The sequence below is a fragment of the Cucurbita maxima genome, unplaced genomic scaffold (genome assembly GCF_002738345.1).
Source record: "Cucurbita maxima cultivar Rimu unplaced genomic scaffold, Cmax_1.0 Cma_Scf00024, whole genome shotgun sequence".
In the NCBI taxonomy this organism is placed as follows: Eukaryota; Viridiplantae; Streptophyta; class Magnoliopsida; order Cucurbitales; family Cucurbitaceae; genus Cucurbita; species Cucurbita maxima.
The window spans coordinates 1,503,450-1,524,612 of NW_019272040.1; the positions used below are offsets into that span (position 1 = coordinate 1,503,450).

General features: G+C 35.2%; 5 protein-coding genes across 11 annotated transcripts in view; 3 read left to right on the forward strand and 2 right to left on the reverse strand.

Moving 5' to 3' along the window:
• Nucleotides 1-149: 149 nt before the first annotated feature.
• Nucleotides 150-8,416, reverse strand: LOC111497780 (protease Do-like 2, chloroplastic). The gene is made up of 21 exons (XM_023148723.1): nucleotides 8,064-8,416; nucleotides 7,404-7,580; nucleotides 7,091-7,141; nucleotides 6,383-6,456; nucleotides 6,164-6,227; nucleotides 5,757-5,801; nucleotides 4,927-5,034; nucleotides 4,588-4,665; nucleotides 4,397-4,463; nucleotides 4,258-4,316; nucleotides 3,910-4,009; nucleotides 3,742-3,821; nucleotides 3,438-3,494; nucleotides 2,638-2,741; nucleotides 2,454-2,541; nucleotides 2,283-2,368; nucleotides 2,151-2,175; nucleotides 1,970-2,041; nucleotides 1,451-1,501; nucleotides 781-841; nucleotides 150-695 (listed from the first exon to the last, which is right to left on the reverse strand). The coding sequence occupies exons 1-21, from the start codon at nucleotides 8,268-8,270 to the stop codon at nucleotides 451-453; spliced, it is 1,899 nt and encodes a 632-aa protein (XP_023004491.1). The 5' UTR covers nucleotides 8,271-8,416; the 3' UTR covers nucleotides 150-450.
• A 165-nt stretch (nucleotides 8,417-8,581) lies between these two features.
• On the forward strand, nucleotides 8,582-10,670 carry LOC111497897. Of its 2 annotated transcripts, XM_023148905.1 has the most exons (3): nucleotides 8,582-8,940; nucleotides 10,064-10,348; nucleotides 10,506-10,670. In XM_023148905.1, exons 1-2 carry the CDS (start codon nucleotides 8,656-8,658, stop codon nucleotides 10,322-10,324), a joined length of 546 nt encoding a protein of 181 aa, XP_023004673.1. In that variant the 5' UTR covers nucleotides 8,582-8,655; the 3' UTR covers nucleotides 10,325-10,348; nucleotides 10,506-10,670. The 2 variants fall into 2 exon arrangements, with proteins under 2 accessions (XP_023004673.1, XP_023004672.1); XM_023148904.1 differs by lacking the exon at nucleotides 10,506-10,670 and having other exon boundaries at nucleotides 10,064-10,482.
• Nucleotides 10,671-11,256: 586 nt separating this feature from the next.
• LOC111497890 (U1 small nuclear ribonucleoprotein C) lies at nucleotides 11,257-14,494 on the reverse strand. Its single transcript, XM_023148896.1, has 5 exons — nucleotides 14,375-14,494; nucleotides 14,215-14,257; nucleotides 13,585-13,626; nucleotides 12,909-13,158; nucleotides 11,257-11,859 (listed from the first exon to the last, which is right to left on the reverse strand). Exons 1-5 carry the CDS (start codon nucleotides 14,380-14,382, stop codon nucleotides 11,612-11,614), a joined length of 591 nt encoding a protein of 196 aa, XP_023004664.1. The 5' UTR covers nucleotides 14,383-14,494; the 3' UTR covers nucleotides 11,257-11,611.
• Nucleotides 14,495-15,206: 712 nt separating this feature from the next.
• LOC111497854 (mitochondrial substrate carrier family protein ucpB) lies at nucleotides 15,207-19,762 on the forward strand. Of its 3 annotated transcripts, none has more exons than XM_023148836.1 (9): nucleotides 15,207-15,317; nucleotides 15,538-15,654; nucleotides 16,256-16,317; nucleotides 16,403-16,639; nucleotides 16,710-16,877; nucleotides 17,038-17,087; nucleotides 17,947-18,079; nucleotides 18,958-18,995; nucleotides 19,133-19,762. In XM_023148836.1, exons 1-9 carry the CDS (start codon nucleotides 15,278-15,280, stop codon nucleotides 19,227-19,229), a joined length of 942 nt encoding a protein of 313 aa, XP_023004604.1. In that variant the 5' UTR covers nucleotides 15,207-15,277; the 3' UTR covers nucleotides 19,230-19,762. The 3 variants fall into 3 exon arrangements, with proteins under 3 accessions (XP_023004604.1, XP_023004606.1, XP_023004605.1); XM_023148838.1 differs by lacking the exon at nucleotides 15,207-15,317 and adding an exon at nucleotides 15,393-15,399 and having other exon boundaries at nucleotides 19,133-19,607; XM_023148837.1 differs by lacking the exon at nucleotides 15,207-15,317 and having other exon boundaries at nucleotides 15,411-15,654; nucleotides 16,245-16,317; nucleotides 19,133-19,607.
• Nucleotides 19,763-19,802: 40 nt separating this feature from the next.
• The window catches only part of LOC111497816 (RNA-binding protein BRN1-like), an 8,788-nt gene continuing 7,427 nt past the window's right edge, over nucleotides 19,803-21,163 (forward strand). For all 4 annotated transcript variants that reach the window (XR_002720674.1, XR_002720675.1, XR_002720676.1 and 1 more), the window contains exon 1: nucleotides 19,803-19,873. The gene's annotated coding sequence lies outside the window, so the exon portion shown is untranslated. The remainder of the gene's footprint in view (nucleotides 19,874-21,163) is intronic.

Below are 21,163 nucleotides of genomic sequence, written 5' to 3' on the forward strand. Positions count from 1 at the left end.
GTCTAAACTCAACTGTTGTACATTATGTATAAAGTCGTCTTCGTGATTCGCCTATTCAAAAGAGGGATTCATTGAAATAAACGTGAACTCATCATTTGAACAAATTATACGAGTGACTTAGAATACGTACGTCGTATGACGAAAGGGCTCTAAATACAAAAGAATGATGCATTTTACCCGACTAATATTCGTCTTTTACATCAATGCTACAATGGCTTCAACGGCTATTTCCAGCCTTATATTCTGCAAAACTTTTTGCTCCTCTTATTCAATAGCAAAACGATTTGCAATGCAAATAAATACGAGGAGAGTACAATGGAAAAACCTGCATTAAGGACTCAGAAGACTGCGGTCGAGCCAACTCCCATGGCCTGCAACATCTAAGCGAGCAGATAGTGAAACCATATCTGCAGGGTAAATTTTTAGATCAAGTAGCAATGTTTTGTGTGACTATGCCCAAAGAAGTCCCTCAAAACCTATTTCCGAATTGGAGATTGGACTATCACCGTAGTTCTGATTAGTTCCTTTGTCGTCTCCTGATATATCTACGTATGGCTCCAAAAGATCCGAGGACCTTTCGGAAGGAATACCATAATCTTTGAGTATACAAGATGAAGCTGCAATAGCAGATTCCCTCTCAAGAACGGCAATGTAGTTCTCGTCGAATTCGAAAACCAAGTATTTGTCCTTGCAGGCTGAAGAAATGTCAGACCATCATTGAAAAATGATGAAGTTGAGGAAAAAGAAAAAAGGCTGAGGACTGAGATTACACGAACTTACTGTCAACAAGGTGTGCTAAGTGATGAATATTTCTGATTTGAGTTCCATTCAGCTTTACAACCTGCAGTAATGTCATAAACATCATTTATGAATATTTCTACGGGGATTCGTATCTCTCACCTCTTGTTCAAGAGTATATACCTTATAGGTAGATGAGTTAATGCTAAAGTTGGCAATAACGATTAAGTTTGTACCTCTGACCTCTTGGTCAAGAGTATATACCTTATAAGTAGATGAGTTATGCTAAAATTGGCAAAAACGATTCAGTTCGTACATCTGACCTCTTGGTCAAGAATATATACTTCATAAGGAGATGAGTTAATGCTAAAGTTGGAAATAACGATTAAGTTTGTACCTCTGACCTTTTGGTCAAGAATATATACCTTATAAGTAGATGAGTTAATGCTAAAGTTGGCAATAACGATTAAGTTCGTACCTCTGACCTTTTGGTCAAGAATATATACCTTATAAGTAGATGAGTTAATGCTAAAGTTGGCAATAACGATTTTGTTTTTAACTTTCCATTTTTGAAATTTTTGGCTTGGATTTCAATTTTCAACTATATTTATATTTATGAAAAGCTAAAAAAAAAAAAACAAATCAGTAAACAAAATAAATTCTAAGAATAAAATCATGATCAAACTAGAGTTTAATGATTCAAGTAAACTACCTGCTGATTCCCCATATCCTCGTATCCAATGTTCACTTCATTTGCCAGGACCTGAGCGTGAAAAGATGTCGATTAAGATTTAAAAGGAAACAGGAAATAATTAACTTCCTGAGATAAAAACCAAGTTGATGTGATTTATTTTGTCCTCAATGCAAGCAAGGAAATGAACTTTACGATGGAAGATGAGGTGTTTTGGAAGATAATGTACTCCAAAATCCATAAATTAGACATGCATTATCTCAACGATTTTGACGCTTGTGGTTAGAACAGGATTATAATTTCTAAATATATTATGTTATACATGTTTTAATTTTGACAAAAATGAAACGAGTTTAACTTAAGATAGTATATTTATCAAAAAATAATATAGTATAATTACGCGTTTTGGAAAATAAATCCACCCATTAACATCCAGACTTTTGTACAGTGAATCTGAAACAAAGAAACATAATATCTAGATTCATTCCCAACGATCCTCAACATTAGATGTTTGTGGTTAAAATCAAAGTTGCAACTTACCTGCGACAGGATCACTATTTGTTCCCCTTCGAAACTTGCTGAGGAATAGCGTGCCTTCGCCAGTAGTTTCAACTAATCAAAAGAGAAAATGAAAAATAAAACGTCCAACTACGAAAAAAAGTAATGGAAACAGCTTTGACTTCTCGATTTCTGACTCAAAAAGTCTCATCAAGTAACCTACCCCAATAGAATCTTCACATTCCTCGCTGTAGAAAAGGAAATAAAATATTTTGAATTAGTATATGCATGAAAAATGTAAATGTGTTGCGAGAAAAGAACGCAATTCAAGAGCAAGTACTAAATTACAGCATACTCTATTAGAGGTTCAGAGAGTGGAGTAAACACCAAACCAGCAATTATTAGATAAGAGGGCTGACCACCATCAACGTGAAAGGGAACCTTCAGTTAAGTGCATGACAAAACCAATCAGAACAATGAATTTACAAACTAAATTGAACTCCATGGGCATCGACTCTGAGCGTACCAAGTGCACGCGAGGATTGAGAATGACTTTAGCTTTGATATGCTCTCCTGATCTAATAATACCAAGCTCTGCAACATCGCCAGCGAATCTGTAAACAATGTAATTAATTAATGACTCAAATTAATTTATAACTATAGCAAAGTCATGTTTTCCACATCTATAGCAAAGGATTCGAGTACTTTACTTTTGACTAATAAGGTAACGAAATGCTATGCGCTCATTTGTCCGGAAAGGTACTGTTCCTTCGCATCCAACTTTAATATCATTGAAGCTAACAATTACATCTCCCTGAAAACAAAATAACCACCATCAATTTCCTGGACCCCACAACTTTAAATTTCAGTTCGTAAATTTAAGGGCTGAGAAACCTAAGTTGTGCAGTGTGTATTTGGTTTGTGCTGAGATCAGATTTTCAAAAGCCTATATTCGGTTTGTGATTTTGAACTCCATAGTAGGTAGTTTAAGTGTTCCAAAAGATGATAATGGTTTTGCTATTAATTATGGTTTGTGATTTTGAACTAGACAAAGGCTCAACTAGAAATGTCAAACTCACGGACTTTAAAACCCTTATCTCAAATGCCCTCTTATTAGAACGTAGTTTTTTTTTTTTCTAGTGGACTATTCAATCTCTTCAAGTACATATAGTTAGTCGAGTCACAAATTGTGGCTGAAAGCTATTTTAAAATTGACATAATAATATTTCTGGTTGTAGATATTGTCAAGGAATTTGCGTCAGAACTCATTTCAAGGGTCCTCCACGATGGACAGACATTCAAATGCAAAAATCCTTCATGACGGAAGCAACGAAGTTGAATTTCACACGCTGAGATCCTTTTATTCTATTAATTTTCCACCAAACATGAGACATAAAGCTTAATTACCAGTGAGCAATTGGATTTCCACATGCGACGTGTGGTTCTCCATGAATTTAAGCAAGTAAAAGAACATTCTCATACAATAACCTCCAGATAATGTTATGCATACCTCTTTCAGGACATTATTAGCATCAGATGTGGGCTCTACTCTTCGAACCAATACACCCTAATTGACGATGATATCAGGTCAGAAAGGCAGTAGGAAAGGAGTAATCACTTGAAAAATATAAGGGCATCAAGCACCCACAATGGAAACAAGAGACAACTTAAAGCAAACCTAAAACCATATTTGCTGACAGTATGCATCCATTCTATATAGAAGATATATGATTAAAAGTAACTCTCACAAATATATCCAAAAAACAGAAATTTTTCTAGCCTATATGCGAAGCATATTTTCAGAAAAGACAGACCTCATTTGATTTCATTCTCAAACAAGCACGTAGTGCTGGATTTTCCAACTTCTGCAACAAAACTCCAAGGGAAGGAAAGCCTGAAAATTTTGAGTGTTTAGGTACATGCAGACTGCGGCATTGCACTACAAATACGATTATATGTATCAAAAAGTTAAGAAGCCTCACCAGTATATTTCCCATTCCTCTCATAGTCATTTAGAAAATGAGATACAACTGTAGTCGGAATAACATATCCAATGTTCTCAACATCATCAGACCTGTAAACCTAAAGGAAATTTCTTGTAAAGAAACCGTAGATAAAGAAAATATTGTTGCATAAGAATAGCAGGAATTTTCTGAACAAGAAAACAAAGTAAAATTATAGGTTATAAATAAAGTCAACTTGACAGAAAATCAGTCATGTACCGTACAACTTATCCAATAAAATGCAGATGGTAAAGAATAGGTTTTAACATTTAGGACAATAATGTCTGTTCATAGAGTGAATAAATAAAAAGAACTTAAAAAATCTACCTGAAATGCCACTCCAATGCATTCACCATGGTCGTTAAATGCAGGACCACCACTATTACCTAAAATCTAGCAAGAAGAAGCAGTAAATATCTCATAAGCAGGATTAATTTTTTAAGACTAAGAAGTACAATCTACTGACCAGGATTTATTGCAGCATCAATTTGAATGCCTAACAAATCTGATGACCCATGAGCATAGGACGTAACCTGATGAAATGAATTTCTAAGATACGTGGTATATTTTCTAATAACATCCAGAAATATAACCATGAAAGAAGGCAACGTGACAAATGAACAGTTAAGTAGTAAGAATCGGACAAGGGCTACCCACCTCTATACGTGACACAACTCCCCTAGTCACTGATATAGTGTCCCCTCCAAGGGGATACCCCACAACAGTCACAGCATCCTGCCGAGAGATGGAGCAAGAATTGAGCGAAAGATATAAGCCTATAGGATGTACATAAAGCAAAATAATGTAGATGATTTCTAACTAAACGATCTTCATATTTGGATTAGGAGGTATAGCTATCAAGAAAAAAAAAACATTTGAAAGATGAAGAAAATTTAGAACTTAAGAGGTCAAGGGTTGCCGGAAGTAGTAGTAGCAATGATATCAAAAATGCCATAAACTGGAATCAATCAATCAATCAAAGAGCCAAGTATGAACCTGAAGGCAAGGCAAATTCCCAAGCTTTAGTGGTTCAGCTCCTTTCCAAAAGTTCTCATTTTCAACTGAAAGTAAAGCTATATCACAATCAACTCCTCTGGCTAAAACCTGTGTATAACATCACTAAGAGGATGGTAAGCCCAAAGATTTTGCAAAAATCAATAATTATACAGCTTCAACCTAAACACCTGACTCAAACAATTGGTAGTCCATGAGAGTTTCTAGTGACACGAGCATCAAATTCAGAATATATTTTTCATTTACTTGAGAATATGTAGTTTATTATACAAAAGAAAGTATTATTACTTTCACTAATATGCAAAAAGAAGCTACAGAAGGAAATTACTTATAGAACTAGAAACTTTTCATTGATATAGTCAGAACCTTCACATAAACATCAAGGGATGAAATTATCGACATAAAGTCAGATCCTTCCCACCAAAAAGAATAAAGAAAGAAAAAAGGACTTTGTAAGAAAATCTACTTTAAGAAGGGGGAGAAAGTTTTACAGTTATAGACCTATAATGCAATAGCAGGCTTGATTTTAATGCTTACAAAAGAAGTAGTTTTAAAAGGAACCATGTTGAATTTTTCAGGACCTGACGTCCCCTAGAAGGAAACTAACAACTCCAGGTTGCATACGCTTGGCCATGCAACTTGCTTAGAAATTAGTGGGAAGGATTTTTCTTTTATTTCTTCCTTTAGCAACCTAAACTGCCTTCACAGTTTATGGTAAATAACAGAAAGAGAATTCTTCAACAGAACAAGATAACAACAGGATATCTATCAAGAACTTAAGAAAGGAAATCAAGCTTCTCCACCAACAATACCTTAGCCACATACTTAGTATCATCTCCCCTTTTCTTAACTTTAACCTGCAACCGGACATAGGGACAAAAAAAAAAATAAAAACATGCAAAATAGTAAATAAAAATGTGTTGACATCAATACATTGTAGCTACAATTATGTAGCAAAAGATAAGTAGTATCTTGGAAATATCGAATTAAAAGGATGCTAAGACCAGCATTGAAAACAAGAAGGTAACGATAACATACCACTTATAGATTTTTTTTAATTTTTTTTAATTTTTTGAGAAATTTCATGTTAGAGGAAAGCATGTAAAAAAAGAGAAGATGACACGCATCCTTTCTCAATTAAAAATAAATAAATGAAAAGCTTAAATGGGGAAATAAATATTATCGCATATATGGAGGCCCAATTGTCTCAGTACATTACCTGAGTATCATGTTCTACACAATGTGCATTTGTCAAGAGTTTACCATCACCAATCATAAAAGCGCTGCATAACAGAGAAAAGGGAAAGGAAAAAAAAAAAACTAAGTCAACAAAAAGCTCAATAATTGGTTGGTAACATTAACTGGACAATATAAATGATATGCCCCAAGACTGAATGTGTGAAACTGAAATTCAACATATTCCAAGTTTAGTACACACCTCCCAGTACTTGTATACTGCCTTTGTTTCTGCCATGGTAGAGAATAATCTGGAGCAGTATGGGTACAATACACCTAAACAATAAATCAGAGAAGCAAGAAGAAAATCTCATGAATTAGTGTACGGTATTCAGTACGTCTGGAAAAGTGAGATCAAGAGGGATAATGTGATATGCATTTCAGCAAAATTGAGAACCAGCTCATACAATCTGCAAATATCTCAGGCATCATCTTCAGCTTTTGTACATTGTTTCTTTCTTTTCCTTTTAAACGACAATATTTATGTATTGAAGTAAAAGAAAAGAACCCCATCTCTAGCCAATACCATTTCTTGAAGTACAAAAAGGCACAAAGGTATTGGTGCCTTGAAACTTGTAAATGACTTTTATCACTTGATCTATAACATTTTTCACTGTATCACTATGCAAAGAGGTAATCCAATAGAATCCGACTTGATATGAGGAAGTTGAGTAATTTTGGCTAGTCCTGATAGATCATGTAGGATAAGTAAAAAATAATTGAATCCTAAAAGGAAATAACTAATCATAATTCCAACAGTGACTTGTTTATTAGAGAAGTCAATCAAACTTCACATGCAGATGAATGCAGAAACTTGAAGGTAATTGTAAAATGGAAATGATACCCAGTCACTGTTATTGCTTGAGGCAGTTGATCTGAATAGTAAGCTTAAGCTTTTAGTTTATATTACCTTCACAACAGCATTGAGGAAAGCAGCATCTTGGAGATTCCCTGGTTCACCCTGACAATTCCAAGCATCCACAGGATTTGAGATGTTAGAAATAAATCCTTTGGAGTAATCCTAACTTTAGTTTAAGAATAGAAGTCATGATCACTTGCAGAAATGCTAAAATAATCATGGAAAAGGGTAATTTTCACTCTCTCTTATGAAGATAGAAACATAAAATCGAATCCTAATTGAATAATTTGATGAAGTTATTGATCTATTTCTATTAGCATCAAAATACAAGTCAAACACCAAGTGCCACAGCCACTGATCATACCTTATCCTCGACTGCATTAACCAACTCCTTTCTATCCTTCCCCTGCATGCCAAATGATTTATAAGCTGCTGTCTGCAGTCGGCCTGGATTTCTTTGAGGATTATTTTCACTCTGACGTAGCAGTGAAATGCCATCTTTTGATTTTCGAAGAAATGGATCACGTAGAGCAGATTCCCCCTTCAGTTGGTGACCCACATTTACCAAAAATATGTTAGAAGAGGGATGCAATAAAAATAGTAAATGACTTGTTTCCATCCGATGGTCTCCCCAGTCAGTTAACATTAAACAAATGAATCTGTTCACTTAATATTCAATCAAGTCGGCACTGAAGCGGATACAACAAAAAGCATCAGGCCTTCAATACTTCAACGAATAATGAAAGAAAGCTATGACTACGTGACATATTCCTGCAACAAATGGGAACAAGATAGACACGATGACCAAGTTTTTAAATGTTTTGAAGACTCCACAACGAGACAACAACACTGCAAGTTCACAAGCTCGACCAAGTCTCGAATCTCTTGATGCACAATGCCTATTTTACAGTTCAATCAACTCAAAGTTCTCCACTAAAGTACAGTAAACATGTCAAAAAGTCAGACTCAGAACAATAACGACACTGAAGTGGATACAGCAAGAAGCATTCAGCCAACAAAATACCTCATCATCGAAGTTGAAAGAAGAAGAGGCGGAAGAGGAGCGACGTTTAGAGCCGGAAGCGATTTTCCGGTCAGCGGTAGCTGTAGAAGTGAGCAAAGCAGTTGATCGGAGTGGCGTTGGCGGGAGGCTACGGGAGGGAAAGGAGGAGCGGAAATTGATGGTGGAACTGAAGACAGAGAAGAAGCTGCTGGCCATCGCTACAGCCATTACTCGGAGCTTGAGAATTAAAGAACTTGGAGGTGATTTATTCCATAGAAATGTTGTCGGAGACGGTGAGTCAGTGCCGGAGAATTTCCTTATCCTTTGAACGAAGATTTTTGGATTAGGTAAATCCCGGCCGAATTTTGGCGCCTCGCTGACTGGTTTTGACCCAACAATTGGGCTTCATGGCGATGACTTCGGCCCATTTAAATTTAGCCTTTAGTGTGTTTTTATTTATTTATTTATTTTCAAAATTTAACTTAGTTTTTTAAACACACACACACATATATATAATAAGAAGAACACAACTTAAAAATTCTATCCACACATCTCCATCCCGCCTGCCATCAACTGGTTGGGATCTCGGAGAATCACAGAAAACAGAACGAAAATGGAGTCTCTGATTTTGGTTCCATCTAGTAGGCACGTTTCAATCACTAATTCTTCTGCGTTTTCCTCCGATTTTTCGGTTCAATTCACTTCTAGAAAGCGCGGCATGAACTTCCGAGCTTCTTCTCCGCAGATTCTCCCTTGCAATGTCTTTCTGGAGCGATTAACTCCGAGGTCTTATATTCGGTACGGGCCACCGTATGGTGATCAAGATGACGATCCTGAAGAGCAGGTTGAAAGCCTCAGGGTTCCTGATGCTTGGTCGGTCCCTTCCAAGGCATTAGAGGTATTGCTTTCCGGTCTTATTGATTTTTTGTTTGGTTAGGTTCGTTTGGAACTTCGTTTTGCAATCTTGAATGTGTTGATTAGCTTTGTTCGTAATAATGGCGCATTTTCGATGTTTAGAACTGGTGACTGTGGTGTGATGACATTGTTATCCATGTGATATTTTAGCAGAAATTTGACATTCTCCTCTAGAATTTGTGTTGCTAAGAATTTCGGTCGGGTGAGTAATGTTCTCCCACAGTCTCGGGCAATGGCTTATTATCCAAGCCATGGAGCTAGTCTGTTAGTGAAGATATCGGAGTTGGTTTTAAAACTAGCCCGAATTTGATGGCTATATCTATTATGCCATAGAATGAATCTTCAAGCCATGGAGCTAGTCTGCTAGTCAATTAGTGTACCAAGGAGAGGTTTTCATACCTTTATAAAGAATGTTTCATTCTCCTCTCCAACCGACGTAGGATCTCATAGTCCACCCTCTTTGGAGCCCGGTGTTCTCGTTGACACTCGTTCCCTTCTCCAATTGATGTGGGACCCCACCAATCCACTCCCCTTCAGAACTCAGTCTCCTCGCAGGTGATGACCTAGTGTTTGGCTCTAATACCATTTGTAACAGCCTAACTCATCGCTAGCCGATATTGTCTTATTTAAGATTTTCCTTATGGGTTTCCCCTCAAAGTTTTTAAACACGTCTGCTAGAGAGTTTTCCACACCCGATATGTCGGGTTCTCACAAAATGGTTCTACGCTTGAACTTAAATGGATTTTGATTTGTGAGCTGGAAAGATTTTCCAAGTTAGTATCAATTATATTAGGCTGTCAAGGATACCACTATTTTACACTTGTTTTCATGATCTAAGACAATTCTTTATCATTCTTCTCCAATTGTTATTGCAAATGGGATTGGAAATCCTTGAAATCTACTTGGTTTTTCAATTTTTTCACTTCAGAATTAAATCTAGTCTGTGTAATTACCTTCTGGAAGTTCTGCCCAATGCTTTAGTTCTTCAATCTTGCAGAAAACATGTAGCAAGAAGTTTGAGAGATCGGATTTACTGCCTTACTTAGCTCTTTTCAATAATCTTTCAGATCTTTCCTTTATGAATAATCTGTTTCGGTATTTTTCAGGAATCAGAATGGCTTAGGGTTACCCTGCACAAATGGCTGGACGAAGAGTACTGTCCAGAGGAAACTAATGTAGAGATAAGCAAAGTTGCTGCAAAATCATACTACAATTCTTTGTTAGAGAAGAGGACAGAGCTAGCCGATATTTTGTTGAATATGGCAAGAGAATTGGAATCTATTTCATATAAGGAAAGTTTTCATGGTGCATTCTCTTCTGCCAATGCAGCAGTGAACTTAATTGCTCAAAGAATAGAGTTGTCTTGACTGTTTCATCCACATTTTTTCAAAGTAACTTGCTAATTTGTCTCTGACTTTTCTTTCTTATGAGTAGCTAATCTGTTGTCAGATCAGATCTATATTTATGGCCAAACAATTCTTGTATTACTCTTTGTTCTTCAATGTCAAAGCAACTTTCTATGACTGAGAATGGATGTTCCTAAACCAGATCCTGCAAGTTTGGCTCGAAGACCTCAACTCTTGTCTTGAAAAAGGTATAGCACTTTCAGAAATGCTTTCAACTGGTGGTGGCTGGAAGGCAAAGCTAGAATTTGTTAGAGAAGTGCTATTAGCTAGGGTATCTATTAGTCGTTCAAAGATACTCGTGTACACTTTTCAAGTCTTTTGGCTAAAAAGTACAATATATGACTTCGATCTTTTCTAGACGTGAGAGTAGAATTGAATCTCTAATCTTTTAATTGAAGATATCTTGCCTTAACCAATTATGGTTCATCGAAAGTAGGCAGATTGGATTGGATTTCTAGATAGGAGGTTTTTCTTAACCCTCCTAGATGGAAGATCTCTCTTCCCTCTGGCCTTTGGTTGTATTCCATTCTTTCTTTATTGAAAGTTCGTTTCTTATACATGTACAAAACTTCGGTTATGAAATAATACAAATAAAGACAGAAAATAAAGAACAAGTGCTGTTAGAGCTAGCATGTCAAACCTACACGCTACTTGTGCAAGTTTGGAGTAGGAACAATAAGGCCGTTATGTTCATTACTAAACTTGTCGTAGAGATGATATAGGCATGAATGGAAATAAAAAAAATCTCCCAGATAAGCTTTGAAGACCTGCCAACGCTCATAAAAACCCAAGCCGGTCCTAACTAGAAAAAAGGAAGACAAATGGAAGGCAATATGATTCAACCTCAAATCTATATTCTTCTCATGCAAGATTGAAGTGAATCATTGGAAGAAAAAGGGAAGGCAATATGAGCTTAACAATTCAATATGAGCAGGCATCCACATATTTACTCATTGTACAACCAAATATCAAAATCTAAGCTTGATCCAGGCACCTTTCACATTCTCTAGTCGCCGTAAGCTTGATGTGTATGCATGTAAAATAAAGAGTGAAAATTTGAACTCCTAAGGTTAAAGTAGCAAGGCATCAACCACCAAAATTATTCTCTTTGCTCACTTACTAAAATATCTTCTCTACATTAAACCTCCAGGCTTCAAACTTCTTTTCAGGCATTTTAAGAACAATTGTCTCAGTTTGAATTAGAAGAGCTTTGGATATCATACACAAACAGCACAACAATAAGAAGCTTTAAGGGTTAGACTCGGAAGGTTGAGCCATAGTGGTGAAACTATCATACCCACCGCTTCCTGGTGCTGCTGGATTTGCTTGATACGTTGGCGGAGCAGTCAATGGAGCACCATTGGTTGAAGATGGTTGCTGTGTGCTCCCTGGAATTGGCGCTGGGGGAGGTGGCCTGGATGGAACATTCACCTGGCCAGGCATAAGAGCTCCAGGCGGGGCCATCATAGGCGGCATTGTAGGATTAGGTAGATATCCTACATTGACAAAGGAGGAGAGGAGTTCAACCAATACCTACTGCATTCGTTATATCCAATTCAATATAGTAATGACTAGGAGAGCAAACCAAAATGAATGAACCAACATCAGTGACCGTCATGAGTCCATTTGGTTGATTTGGTTTACTTTTAGGATAAAACCGAAAAGCAGTCCTTCTGTATGGTTTTGTTTTAGAAAATTGAGGTTTTAGAAAACCAAGATGTTGAATTAGTGTTGGTTTCGGGCAAGAACCAATCCACTTGCACCCCCAGTAATGACATATAGATTTTGAGGAATGGTTGAATCAAGCAGCCTCAAGAAGCAGCAAGAAAATCTACATTGCTCTCATCATTTTCCAGTTCTACAGGTCATATTATAATGAAATCCTCATATATTGACTGTTGGAAGGAAAGAAATAAAAATCATTTCTGTACCAACAGAAATAATTTTAAGGCTAAATTATTAAAATCAAAAAAGACCGCTGAAATTTGCCAATGGGTTAAAAAATATTCATATTCTTTCCAAAGTTGCAATATTACCAATGTTTCAAAACAACATTTAGAGTAGAAATTCATTAAAATGTTAGACAAAAAACTGATATGGTGATGGCCTAGATTGATACCATGACTAGGACGCTTGCCTAGATTAGTCTAAAAGAACAACATTTCGACACATTGACTTTTGGACCAACATTTCAACGAATTTTCTAATCTAAAGATAGTATTGAAACATTTATGAAAGATCAAGAGTAATAATGCAATTTTTAAAACAATGAGGTATATTTCAAACATGGAGCAAAGTTCCATATTATTTTTATAATTTAGCCAAATTTTAAAGATCTCAAATTCGACTTTGGAATTTATTTATCAGGTCTAAGAATTATCTCCACTATTCAAGCTGTATAATACTTTGACTATTAGATTTTACTTATCAAAGTGGATAATAAGGTGGATTTAGTATAAAATGCAAATTGTTAAACAACACTCAAAGACTAAGGGATATGCATTAAAAAAAAAAAAAAAAAAAATCTCAGAAGTGTGAACTTTACCTGGAGCACCAGGTACTGGTCTTGGAAAAACTGGAGGCCTAATTCCAGGCATTAATCCCGGGGCACCTCCTGGCATTACAGGAGTAGGTAGTACAGGAAGACGAGGTCTTTGACCGAGTAAATGCTGATTATAGGCTGCACCAACCTGCTGGAATGCTGCTGCTTGACCGAGATGTTCTTTGATCCTCTGGTCAATTAAACTTTGGGTTTGTTGCTCCTCAAATTGCTGATAGTATGATCGCACATTTGCCTGGAGTGCATCAATAAATCAGGAACTAAAATCTGTTGTCCCCCCCCTAAAAACACCCTCTTTTTATTTTATTTTTTTTATTTTTAATTTCTTTTGGATGGATGAATGGAAACATATTTCAGTACTTCCACATTCTTTAAACTTTATCCTTTTATTTAGAGATGTAGAAGTTACAATTACAATACACATAAAGATGCTAATCATAATCAAAGCAAACTCTAAGAAACAATAAAATCTTACCTCTTAACTTTACACATTTACAAGTTTCTAACCAACCAAGTTCTTTTAACTTCTAAGTCGGGAAGTGGCTTTGTTTTCTAAAACCATAAACCTTCTATAAAATTCAATTTCTTAACTGGCCTGAAGAGTTCAACCTCAGAATAAGGAATACTATGCTAAATTGAGACGTGGGTAAGATTAAGATACCTTATGTTTGTAGCCTGCATTGTGCTGCTTCCTCACAGATGGCTGAGATACCATAAAAACAAATTATGAACAATATAAGACATTAATAAGTCCACACACACCCCCCCAAAAAAAAAAAAAACAAAACTCGAACAGCAAAAGCTAAGGAACTAAATACTACTGTGTCTAGAACATAAGAATCAAGTACAACTGAAATAAACCATTAAAGATTGCACAAACCATCTTAGTTTGAAAGGAGCCCTAATATTGTAGCTTCTCATTAAAACACACACATATAAACACAAATCAATCTGCATATACTCAGCAACATGAACACTGAATTCCATGCTTCATAAATATATATATACACACACAAACTACAAACAGTCAATTGCATCCATCGAGAACAAATATAAGAATTCGATCCAATCCCAACACCAGTCACAGCCATATCAATCCAAAATTTCCTACAATTCTTTCGAGGAACTAATTAACCAAAAACATTCCTCGTCATAAAGAAAGGGAACTGCAGCATCAACAAAGAACCCACCCCCTCCCCCCAACAAAAAAAAAAAAAAAAAGGAAAAAAGTGGACAATGATCAAACGAAAATGAAATCACATTTTCATATGAATATTAGAAGAAGACTTACAGAATCATGTGTCAGATATGTATCACAATAGTCACAATAATACCTGCGCGTAAACAAGAAGATCAAATCATAAACTGTAGAGAGAAATGGAGGGAGAAGTAAATTTGATTGAGGGATGAAACGGTGAGACTTAGCATAAAATGGAAATGGAAGAACGAACCGAGGCATAGCGCTAGCTCAAAGAAGAAGCAACAATGGCAGACCCACCAAAAACCCTATCAGCGACTCTGCGACTCTGAGAGAGAAGCTTCTGGTCTTTTTTGCGAACGAAGAATTGACTCGATTTCCGATCTTATTTTTAATCAACCATCCGAACCGATCGGTTCGGTTCCCCATGTGAGTTTACTTAACCCGGTCTGGTCAGTGTCATCGGTCGATCTTTTTTAGAATGACTCGTTTAATTATATTATTTTTTTACTCCAAACTTTCAATTTTATTAAATTTAAATATTGATTTTAATTAAATTTTAAAAAATATTTTATAACTTTTATCTTTTGTTACGTTTTTATTTGAAAAAATTATATATATATATATATATATTCTATGAAATGGATACAACAAACCCTAAACCAGCTCTTTTACCATTTTTATAACTGTCTGAGCTTATCACAAGCAGATATTGTCCGCTTTAATCTATTATGTATCGTTGTTGGTCTCACAATTTTAAAATAATATCTACTAGGAAGAGGTGAAAGTGCTTCGATCCCCTCTTCAATTAATGTAGGATCTCATGATCCACCTTCCTTGGGCCCAGCATCATCATTGACACGTTGCCTAGTGTCGGTCTTTGATACCATTTCTCGATTTTCTCGATATTTTCTTCAATTTTCATTGTATCATTCCAATTTTATCAGATGTCCCTCGATTTGATTGAGTGTTGAACTTAAAATAAAATCAATAAAAGAAATTACCATTATAAATTATTATTTTATTTTGTCTAGTTCTTGTAATCCCGAAGAAAGAACAGAGGCTGAAACGGTTAATAGAGGCAACCCGTCCCCTATATAAATGTCGGGGCATCTTACGATTTCCCTCTCAATAGGGAAGAAAAAAGAAAGGGAATATGGTTGACGAATCTTCTTCCCAAGAATCCGCCATTTCAGGTTCTCTGCTGTTTCTTCCATCTCTTATTAGCATTGATCCATTTGAATCATTCTTTTTCTGGATGAGGAGAAAAGCAATGGCGTATTTCTCGATTCCCCTTCCCACTATTGACCCGCAAAATTCTGCTTATGTTTTTTGTTTACTGTAGCCGAGCGAGCTGATGTTTTGTTGATTTCCGAGAAATTTTGGAGTGATTTTTGTTTCTCGAATTGTGTTCAGGAGTTCTGGCGCGCAATGAGAAGCGGAATTGGGCCGTTTCTCCGTCTGATGTTGGTTATCATTTTGGAACTAGTGGGTTTTCCGTCGCGGTCGCCACCGCTGTTACTCATCCTTTAGGTTCTCTCTCTCTCTCTCTCTCTCTCTCTCTCGTTCTGTTCTTTTTTCCTGTAAAATTTTGAATTATGCGTTTGAGTTCCTGTTTTTTGGGGTTTGAAATCTAGAGCAAGATGTCCGCGAAAGGTGTTTGGGCTAGTAAGTGTGTGTGTTTCATTCTTTTAAGTTGCTAGGTTTTGGTGGATCTCGAATTGAATCTGATGCAGCCGTTTTGTTTTCTTAAGAGTTAGTAAATGTGTTGGTTTATGGAACTTTTATCAGGAACTTTTTTTCTTGGTTAACTGTGTGACATTACATTTGTATTATTTATGTGGTGTTACTGTTTTATAGTTTAATCCTCGTATTATTTGGGATGATGGCTGAATTGATCTAATAACGTATAGTTCATGCTACCATCAGGAAGGAATGAGTAAGAGAAATCCTGAACTAGAATAAATTGGCTGTTTTTTTGGCGGATGTTGTTGGTGTGCAAACCTTCTGTGTATCCGAATCATGTAGAATTAACACATGATTATTAATTTTCAGAAGAGAGAGAGAGAGAGAGAAGAAAATGATCCTATAGCCAACAAACAGTGATCTTAATTTTTGTCCAGCTTGAATGCAGATGTACTTAAAGTTAGGTTGCAGATGCAACTTGTGGGGCAGAGGGGGCCTCTAATCGGAATGGTATTCACGTTTTTCTTATAAGGATTCCAGTTCTGTTTCCTTGAACTTTCTTGTTCTATAAAACGTTAATTGAGGATGTAAATAGGGACAACTGTTTGTGCAACTGTTGAATAATGAAGGGCCAAGGTCTCTGTATTTGGGGTTATCACCAGCTCTGACAAGATCGGTTCTATATGGAGGTCTCCGTTTAGGTTTATATGAACCGTCAAAGTATGCTTCTGATTTGGTTTTCGGGTCTACTAATATCTTTGTTAAGATTGGATCTGGAGCAATTTCTGGTGCGGTTGCAACTGCTCTCACCAATCCAGTTGAAGTTCTCAAGGTGATAAAGGATATTGTCTTTCGTTACTTTTCAATTATAGCCCGATTTTAAGATTATATATCATTGGCAGGTACGATTACAAATGAATCCGAACTCAACCAGAGGGCCAATCAAAGAAATGTCCAAAATTGTTTCTGAGGAGGGACTAAAAGCTCTTTGGAAGGGAGTTGGCCCTGCTATGGCCAGAGCAGGTGCTTTGACAGCATCTCAGCTGGCAACATATGATGAAGCTAAGCAGGTCTATGCCTAAGCATGTTCTTTTCAATTTGCATATGCATAAAGTAATTCTACCGTTTCTGATTTCTGATCTGTACGTATATGTTGTAGTTCTGCAAGCTTATTTCTTCAAATATTTTTTAAAATAATTCTCAAGGTTTTAACTTTTATGTATTTTGCAGGTTTTAGTAAAGTGGACACCCTTAGAAGAAGGATTTCCTTTGCATCTCATGTAAGAAACTATGAACTATCTCTACCAATGTTCTTTCTATCTATTTCACTTCCTATTTCTTTTGAGCCTTAAAACTCATTTAATATAAAATACTCCCTAAGGGAGGTGCTGCTTTTAGGTAATTTACTGTTATATTAGCATAAAGAGTCATAAAATGGTTAACAGGACAAGGATTCCATCCTTGAATAAGTATTTGGAGTTTTGAGAAAAGTAAATACACTCTAACCAGCCTGGAACAAAGACGAAGTGAAATTGGATGTTTCTGTTGGATGAAGCCTTAAGGAGGCCATGAAATGAATATGATCCCAAACCTATCAGTCCGTTTATTTAGTAAAACTAGTTTTAATGACGTGCATTGCACGTGCTTTATAAAGTTGAAAGTACAATTTTGTTATAAAGAAGTTGGAATATGAAGAAGGTTTATTAAAATAACTAATATTTTCTAAATACCCCAAAGGATTTCGAAAGTTGAATTGAAACCTAAAGGACCTGAATCAGTTCTGGGACTTAGGACCCTCCTTTAAGTATCAAGAAAGCTTTCCCCGGAAGTTTAATGTTCTTTAGTCCAAAAATAGCTGACTCAAGAAGGATTTTTCAGTGAAAAAATGCATTTAAAAAACTATTAAATAAATTTGTTTATTTTTACTTGTTGGCTTGTTTCGTTGTCTATAGGTAAACCCAAAACTTTGCTTTGGTTTTTGATTGCCGTCTCGTGCAATTTTACCAAATGGCAAATGTTTTATTATTTTTTTTATTTCTACCGAGTATACGTACCGTTTAAATTTGGGTACAAAATAATTTTTAGTTGTCTTTCATACTTTACATCTGAGGATTTACCATGTGGTGCATGCTTGTGAAGCTCAAGTACAGTAGCGGGTGTGGTGAGTACTCTCATGACAACGCCTATTGACATGGTTAAAACACGTCTTATGTTACAACGTGAGTCTAAAAGAGCTGGAAGTTACAAGAGTGGACTTCATTGCGCATATCAGGTACATGACCTGCCATTTTTCCTCTTGTCCGTTGTCTTGTATCTAAATGTATTCTCGATATGAAAATAGAGTTGTATGCATCGGATTGACATGATTACGAATGTGACTGTTTATCCTTCCCATTTAAGTCCATGCATTTTTTCTCCATTAATTAATGTTAGCATAGATGAGGAGGTGGAACATTTATGCAGTGCTAAGCAAGCAACACCCCCCCCCCACATAAATGAGGAGGTGGAACATTTATCATCCTCGGATGAAGTCTCAAGTCTCAACATATCGATTCTTACTTTCCTTACACCTATAGCTTGATCTTGAATAAAAATTCAAATGAAATTTTGTTCTCAGTTGGAAGGTAAATTTACTTGAATGTCTATGTACAATCATTTTTAGAATTTGAACGTAATTGTGATGGATACTTCTCCCTAGCAGACGTGTTTTAAAAACCTTGAGAGGAAGCCCGAAAGGGAAAGTTCAAAGAAGACAATATCTGCAACATCATTGCATTTTCTCCTCCTTTTCAACTTCAATTGTTATTTCTTGTTATGCCATTCGGCATGCCTGAATTTATCCTTATCCTGGTGGTGAGCAACTGATATTTGTAGGCAGTTTTGTTTCATGGGGTGTGCTTTCTTTTTTCTCCAGTATCTCATTCTTGCTAATTAAAGAATTCCCATGGTCCATAATTTCTTGTCCTTGTCTCACAACATTAATAGGCTTCAGAAAGCATGCCCATTCTATCTGTTTTAAGGGCCCATTTTTAAGTGGTTGGGCGTTAACTCGTGATCGCCTCTGTGACTCCCAGTTGCCCAACTGAACCAAGCTTTCTTTTCCATTTACGTGTAAATCGGCTTAACATTTTCCTTGTCTCCTAATTTCAGGTTATTCGAACTGAAGGGCCTCTGGCACTTTACAAGGGGTGAGTATGAACATTTCTTTCTTTTTTAGAGAAATAGTAGACATTAACTATATTTGAAGTATGCAAAGAAACATGCATTTTATGAGCTTTATAAGTGCTTAGTCGAAGATCGGGTTGCTGACTCGAGTATTTTTCAGGGGCCTAGCCATTTTTGCACGATTGGGTCCACAAACCACAATCACATTCATAGTCTGTGAGAAGTTACGGCAGCTTGCAGGATTAAATGCAATCTAGACGTGATAAATGTGCAGTTCCAAGCAGACAAATAAATCCAACTATATATATATAGAGTCCAAGTGAGAACATTTAATTTCTTTTATAATGCAAAGATCAGTCAATTGCTTGCTGATGAACCCCTCCAATTATTTCTAGTTACTCAATTATTTGCCCCCTTGAAAAGTCCATTTTCGAGTCGATTTTCTTTTCAACCGGGGTCATCTTAGCTGCCCCATCACCCCCATTGATTATTGGGGAGAGTTCTTCATCTTCATTTAGTCAGGGTTTTTGATAATAAGTCTAAGCCACCTCGACGAACTATTCCTCCCGATTGAACTCCGGATTATTGTTTGTATCCCTTGAAAAACAGTCAGAACTCGATTCTTTATTTGTCCATGGCTGGTTTGATCTGGTTTTTAGTGTAGAATAGGTTTCCTTTATTATAAATGTTTGATTTGAAGGTGATATGATATGTGAAAACTGTGTTAGTTAGTTGAGAAGAGGATGAACAGGAAGAACTCAAAAGCTTAGAGTTTAATTGCTTGTAGGCATATTGAACTGTCTGTGCTTCCTTTATTTACAATTTAGGTGCAACCAACCAAGTTGTGTTACTCCAAAGGAAGTTGGCTTGGTTTGGAGTTGGACTACAGCTATCATGACAGGTACCCTTTTCTTATCTATTTCGTTTTTTCCTATATATATATATATTAAGCTGGGCTTTGATATAATTGTGGCTAATGATGTTGGGTAGAATATTAAATTTTAGGTTAAGTTGTGTCTTGGATCTCCAGGTCCTTTAAATTTTTAATTTTATGTTAAATAAGTTTTTAAATTTTAAAACGGTAAAAAAAAAAAAAAAAAAATCTAAACTTTTAATTTTGTTTTTAGGTCTTTTTAGAGATTTATTACATGTTAAGTAAATGTTATCATATTTGATAGAATATTAAACTATCAATTTTGTTTCGGATAGGAGGGAATTTAGAATATTTTGTTTCGGATTGGACACCATTTGAAAAATTTAGAAATTTATTACACATAAATTGAAATTCAATTTGTGTATCAATTGGAAATTCAAGGGTTAAATTTGTAATTTCACCTAAATTTTACATAGGTGACTCGTGAGTGTTTTCATTGTCTATTTAGGATGGATAGGTTGGGTTGGATTGAGTTATTTTTTAAATGGTGGAGTTGTTTGGTTTTAAATATTTAATTAAAATTTGTAACTTATCTTCTTTTTTATATATATATATATATATATATATATATATATATATATATATATATATGTATGTGTATATATATATATATATATATATATATATATGTATGTGTATATATATATATATATATATATATATATATATATATATATATATATATGTATGTGTATGTATATATATATATATATATATATATATATATATTTAAAAATGATAGATAAAAGATTATCTTTAAAAGTTAGAGAATAATTAATAAAACTTATGAAAATAAATAAATATAGATAAATATATGTATAATTATACCATAAGCGAAATTTATACTTTAAAATTAATAGTAAAGTAAATTTAGGTTAGAGTAACGTATGAATCAACCTAATTTATAAAGTTTTCATTTATTGAAGTTAACCCATCTTAAATTAATTGATAGAATTTATAGAAGTTGATGAGGTGAATTTAAATTAATTGTAATTATATGGATTATTTTCAACTTTTATTGAATTTAATTTTCTGAATTGTACTTTTAACCTTTTCCTTTTGAAGATTTTGTTAGAATTATTAAATTCAATTGAATTGATTATTGGTTTGAATTTTGTTTAGGAATATGAACTTTTCCTTGGTTTTAATCCAAGTTTTTAAATATTCTGCTTTTAAGCTTAAGCTTCAAATTAAAGAGGATAAATACAAAAATTAGGACGATAATTATAAAAAAAAAAAAAAAAAAAAAAAAAAAAA